This window comes from Sphaerodactylus townsendi, unplaced genomic scaffold (assembly GCF_021028975.2).
Source record: "Sphaerodactylus townsendi isolate TG3544 unplaced genomic scaffold, MPM_Stown_v2.3 scaffold_500, whole genome shotgun sequence".
Taxonomy (NCBI): Eukaryota; Metazoa; Chordata; class Lepidosauria; order Squamata; family Sphaerodactylidae; genus Sphaerodactylus; species Sphaerodactylus townsendi.
In genome coordinates, this window is record NW_025950694.1 from 1 (window position 1) to 5,745 (window position 5,745).

The 5,745-nt window shown below is 58.2% G+C and overlaps 1 protein-coding gene across 1 annotated transcript; it reads right to left on the reverse strand.

The window, feature by feature from the left end:
* Nucleotides 1-516: 516 nt before the first annotated feature.
* Nucleotides 517-5,014, reverse strand: LOC125425452 (delta-like protein B). The gene is made up of 2 exons (XM_048483054.1): nucleotides 4,923-5,014; nucleotides 517-810 (listed from the first exon to the last, which is right to left on the reverse strand). The coding sequence occupies exons 1-2, from the start codon at nucleotides 4,968-4,970 to the stop codon at nucleotides 517-519; spliced, it is 342 nt and encodes a 113-aa protein (XP_048339011.1). The 5' UTR covers nucleotides 4,971-5,014.
* Nucleotides 5,015-5,745: the final 731 nt, after the last annotated feature.

A 5,745-nucleotide genomic window follows, 5' to 3' on the forward strand; every position in this document is an offset into this window, starting at 1 on the left:
TCTCCTCAATATCCTTTTTGAGATGCGGCGACCAGAACTGGACACAGGACTCCAAGTGCGGTCGCACCACTGCTTTATATAAGGGCATGACAATCCTTGCAGTTTTATTATCAATTCCTTTCCTAATGATCCCCAGATTCTCCCCGGCTGCGGAAGGCGCAGAGAAGGGAGGGAAAGAAAGTGCCTCCCGCCAGGCTCCAACCTGGGATTTTGCAAAATGATCACCGGTTTAGCGATTTTCAAAAAACCCGGTTGGAAGACATCAAATGGGGCAGGTCCTGTGAAAAGTCCCCCCGCCCCAACGCGTCACATGATGCCCTGTGCCCGTTATATTTGCCCTGGGCAGAATCAGCCAATGTCCCATTCTTCTGATTTTGTGCTACCCTCAACCGCCCCACACGCCACCTGCCCTTCCGTCCTCAGCCCCCATGCAGCCAGGCAGAGTGGGTCAACTGTGGAAAACTCAGCTGGAGCATTAAAGGGGCAGATGTGGGGAAGGGAGGGAGAGGCCTGCGTCTAAGCGGAGGTGTCTGGAGGGTGCTGGGCCGCTGGGAAGGACCTCACCGGCCACTTGAAGTGGAACGGGACCCGGATGGGCCCACTGGTGGCTGCCGCGCTGCGGTCAGCTGGAACAAGGTCACTGAGGGCTGCCCCGAAGGTGCAGGGCGGTTCGGGTGACACCACAGCCTGGGCGTGCTTGAGGCAGACGCGGAAGAAGAGGCGGCAGGGATGGGCACCGCGGCACCAACTGTGCGGGCTGCTGGTGGTGAAGGAGTGCACCTGGAGCTCAAAGACGCCAGCCGGTCTCGCCTGCAAGAGAGAGAAAAGGGGAAGGAGCACGTGAGTGTAGGAGAAGCAGCGCCCAAATAACCCAACTCCTTGTTTCTCTCACAGGCCCAAGGGCAGCCAGGAGTGGCTCTGGCTCACTGGATCAGGTGCCCACTTTCAAAACACCCTCCCAGTGCTCTGATCCCTCAGCAGACATTGGCCTCCTAATCTAGTACATTCTGCCCCTTCAGACTTGCACACTACAGCCAGCTCCCTGGGTACTGAAGGGGGCCAACACCCCCAAGCCCCTGCAGAGATTAGAAGGGGAAAAGGAGTTATCAGCACACTGCAAAAAGTACAGGTCAGGGGTACATCAAAGGACCAAACCTGTTCCCTTGGCAACCCACACACCCCACCATTACCCCCAGGAAATCGGCATCAGATTCTCTTCTTCACACAGTCCAGTTGAATCAAGAATCTTCTGTTTCCCGGACCCCCTTTTCCTCCCAGGGAATCTCCTTGGGAGGAGGAGGAGGAGGAGGAGGAGGAGTTTGGATTTATATCCCCCCTAATCTGAATTCCCCAGATAAGCCTCCACAGCTCAGGCGGCAGAGCTGGGAATCAAACCCGATTCCTCCAGATTAGATACACGAGCTCTTAACCTCCGATGCCACTCCTATGCCACTGCTGACCAGAGACACCTCTGCCCCAAGGGAACAGGGACTCTCTTCCATAATGGCGAAGCATCTCCTCTACCTGGCTCAGAATCATGCGCTAGGCCTTGTATGGAACTCAGAAACTCTTCTGTTTACAGGTTCTTTATCTGCTGCCAACCCTCCCGCCTCCATTTCAAATTAATGGTTGACCTTCACTATCATGAGTAATGACGATTTCCTCCATCTTCAAGTATGGTGATGGGTGAGGATGAGTGTTGGGGGGGGAGGGTAGAGGCCCCCAACTATCCTAAAGAGAGGGAATATCCCCCCCCCACCTCCAAGTGGCCAGCAAATGCAAGCAACGTTGTGTGTCCTCTCTGTTTCCTTTACAGCATATGCACGTTGCTTTTCTTCCTGATGGAAATCAAGGCAGCTTACAATAGAAGAAGAAGAGTTTGGATTTATATCCCCCCTTTCTCTCCTGTAGGAGACTCAAAGGGGCTTACAATTTCCTTTCCCTTCCCCCCTCACAACAAACACCCTGTGAGGTGGGTGGGGCTGAGAGAGCTCAGAAGAACTGTGACTAGCCCAAGGTCACCCAGCTGGCGTGTGTGGGAGTGCACAGGCTAATCTGAATTCCCCGGATAAGCCTCCACAACTCAAGCGGCAGAGCTGGGAATCAAACCTGGTTCCTCCAGATCAGAGTGCACCTGCTCTTGGCCACTACGCCACTAGTTTACAAAAATATTTAAAAACCTAAATGTAAAATTGCACTATAGGACTGCTTTAATAAAATGCTAAGTAAACCCCATCTTCTGAACGACAGCAAGAAGGCCCAGCACACGCTCCTGGCGAGGCCTGCTCCGTGATCAGGGGGCAGCCGCTGAAAAGGGTCTCTTTGGGATACCCACCAACCTGCTTTGGTTGATGGGACACTCAGGAGGGCTTTCCCCTGTGGTCTTAACTCCCAGGAAGGAATGTATGGCCTGAAAGCACCCCCATCCCAAAACAGTCCCCAGTTCTCCCTGCCAGGTGACCGACCCTTCAAAAGAAAAAACTGCAACAATAATCATTTCCACAGAGCGAAAACGCTTTGCTTAGAATCACTGGAAGGGACCCTCCAGTTCAATGCCCTGGTCCACGCAGCCATGTCAAATGTACCCCCAGATGCTACTTGAAGACTGCCAGAGAGGAAGAGCTCATCTCCACCACCACCACCACCCCCAGCAGCCAATTCCACTGCTGAACTACTCTCGTTGGAAAAACAAGTCCCTAATGGCTAATGGCCCTTGCAACCCTTATTACAAAGAAGAAGAGGAAGAAGAGTTTGGATTTATATCCCCCTTTCTCTCCTGCAGGAGACTCAAAGGGGCTTCCAATCTCCTTGCCCTTCCCCCCTCACAACAAACACCCTGTGAGGTAGGTGGGGCTGAGAGAGCTCCGAGAAGCTGTGACTAGCCCAAGGTCACCCAGCTGGTGTGTGTGGGAGTGCGCAGGCTAATCTGAATTCCCCAGATAAGCCTCCACGGCTCAGGCGGCAGAGCGGGGAATCCAACCCGGTTCTTCCAGATTAGATACACGAGCTCTTAACTGCTTCTCCAAACTATGTGATTGTCTGGGGGGGGGGGGCAGAGAGTGGCAGAGGTAAGATCTGAACCGGGATCTTCTGGATCACAGCTCCTTCTCATAGCCGTGATGCTGAAGTGACCACCTTGAGGTTTCCAGTAATACAAAGATCCTTTTCTAGTTCCCTGAGCTATCCTAAGCCCAACTCCAAAAGTGGGTGCAGCATTCACCAGTGGGGGGAATGAACGCCCTAACAGGAGAGAAGAGAAGTCTATTCTGGAAGCCAAAATGGGGAAATGAAGTCAAGACAAGTTATTCCTGCTCAGCCTTTAACTCCTTCAAGTGGCGGTCCGCATCTGTGGCCTCTCCAAGCCTCCCAGGTCCCTGCAAAGACCGCGAAGGGAAGATTGTGTCCATCCGCCAGCCCCGTTCTAACAGCTGCTCCCAAAAGACACTGTCCCCATCCTCAGGGCTGGTGCCCGGAGCGGCCAGACAGGGGCTCCCTTGCCAGGGGAGAGAAAGAGGGACCTTTGCAGCTTCCCAGCGGTTGGAGGCTGCAAGGGAAAAAAAAAAGGGGGGGGGGCAGAAGGTAACCGGAGCAGCCTCCTCAGAGCACAGGTTTCAAGAGTCACCCTTGCAACAGTGCACAGTTTTAGATGCAACAGAGCACAGGTTTCCAGGGAAGCTGGAGTCGCCTGAAGACGTCGAATCGAGTGCAGGAGTCCTGAGTCTCTAGGGAATCCCAGCCCAGAGCCTCGGTCCACCCCATCAAGCTTCTCTGTCAGCATGGCCAATTGGCCATGCTGGTAGGGGCTGATGGGAATTGTAGTTCCTGAACATCTGGAGAGCCGCAGGTTCCCTACCCCTGTCAGACCAACAAGGAGGACTCCTCAGCAACGAGCAGGAGCCCCCCCCCCCCCGCAGGGCACCCCTTATCCTGCAGAATACAGAGCAGGGCCCCAGACCACGCGCAGAGTGCTTTCCAGGCAGGCAACCAGAGATGGGTCATGGGGCAACACGGTTTCAGACTGGATTCAGGGCCCCGCCCATCCCAAACAGACCCAGGGGGAGCGATCCTGGTCCGGGAGATCCCAGTCTGCCTCGTGGGCCCAAAGGCACTTTAGGTGTCCGAAGCTCTTGGTTTTGTGTGCTGTCGAAGGCTTTCACGGCCGGAATCACTGGGAGGTTGCGGGTTTTGCGGGTTGTGTGGTTATGTTCCGGTAGCGTTTTCTCAGAGAAGATGCCAGCCGCAGATGCAGGCGAAACGTCCGGAGGAAACGCTCCTGGAACACGGCCGCACAGCCCGCAAAACCCACCACACTCTTGGTTTTACCGGACAAACCGCTTTAGGGATCGCCTGTGCAATAAGCCCAGTGGAGACGTCTGCAGGGGGGGGCACCTGCGCTTCTCTCTCCCCCCTCCCTTGAGGCAGGCCAGTCGGGGACCCGGGCGGGAAGGGGCTTGCCCGGGCGCCCCTAACTGCGCAGCCCCGCCGGGGGGGCTGGCAGCTCCTTGTGCGACGGCGCGGAAGTCCTGGCCGAAGAAGAAGAGGAAGAGGAGGAAGAAGAAGAGGAGGAGGAGGAGAAGGAGAAGAAGAGGAAGAAGAAGAAGAAGAGGAGGAGGAGGGGAGGAGGAGGAGGAGGAGAAGAGGAGGAGGAGGAGGAGGAGGAGAAGAGGAAGAAGAAGAAGAGGAGGAGGAGGAGAAGAAGAGGAAGAAGAAGAAGAAGAAGAGGAGGAGGAGGGGAGGAGGAGGAGGAGGAGAAGAGGAGGAGGAGGAGGAGGAGGAGGAGAAGAAGAAGAAGAGGAGGAGGAGGAGGAGGAGAAGAGGAAGAAGAAGAAGAGGAGGAGAAGAAGAAGGAGGAGGAGGAGGAGGAGAAGAAGAAGAAGAGCAGCCCCCCCGGACCCCACCGCCCCCCACCGCACTCCACTCACCAGCTGGGCGCCGAGCAGGGCCAAGGCGGCGGCCAGGAGCGCAGCCATGGGGACCAGCAGCCGGGCGGACGGAGTGGGGCGCCGCGGTCCCTCCGAGGGGTTTTACCGGCGGGGCGGGGGGGGGGTCCGCCCCCTCGGGGCCGGGCCCCGCCCTCAGCGCGGCTTGGCAGGGACGGGGGCGGTTCCCGGAGGAGGACCCCGAGCTCCACCCGCCCCCGCCCCGCCTGCGCGGACCTGGGGAAGGAGAAGCCGGAGTTTGCGCGACAAGGGGGGGGAGTTCCCCCCAGGACAAAAGTGGGGGGAGGCGGCCCCCCTCCCTCCTCTCGGGCAAGCCCTGCCGTGCTCCGCTGCCCCGTAAGCCCCGGGTCTCCCGCCCCGTGCCAAGGGGGCTGGCTGGCTGGGGGGGGGGAAGAGTGGGGGCGTCGATCAGCTGTACGCAAATAGGCGCATCCTGGAGAAGCGGCGGCGGCGGCGGCAGGGCAGAACCCCCCACCCCTGCAAGACCGAGCCCCCGGGGGCCGGGGAGGGGGCGAGGCAGCCTCTTTAAGGGGGCGGGGAGCAGGTCTCCTCGGGAGCAGCTGGCAGGGAGCGGACCCAGCGAGCCCCCCCCCCCCCCGCCCGAGCCCTGGGGCAGAGGGGGGCCGTTTGCAGGTCGGGACCCGGGAAGAGCGACCCAGGCTTCAGTCCCGGGACTCCGAGGGCATCGCGGTCTGGACGGAGAATCCGGGGAGACATCAAACCCCCCCGCCCCCCCCCCACTTGCTTCTGCCGCCTCCTCCCCTTCTTTCCCCGCGGGCTCTAGTGGCTCCAAGAAGGGTTGCCA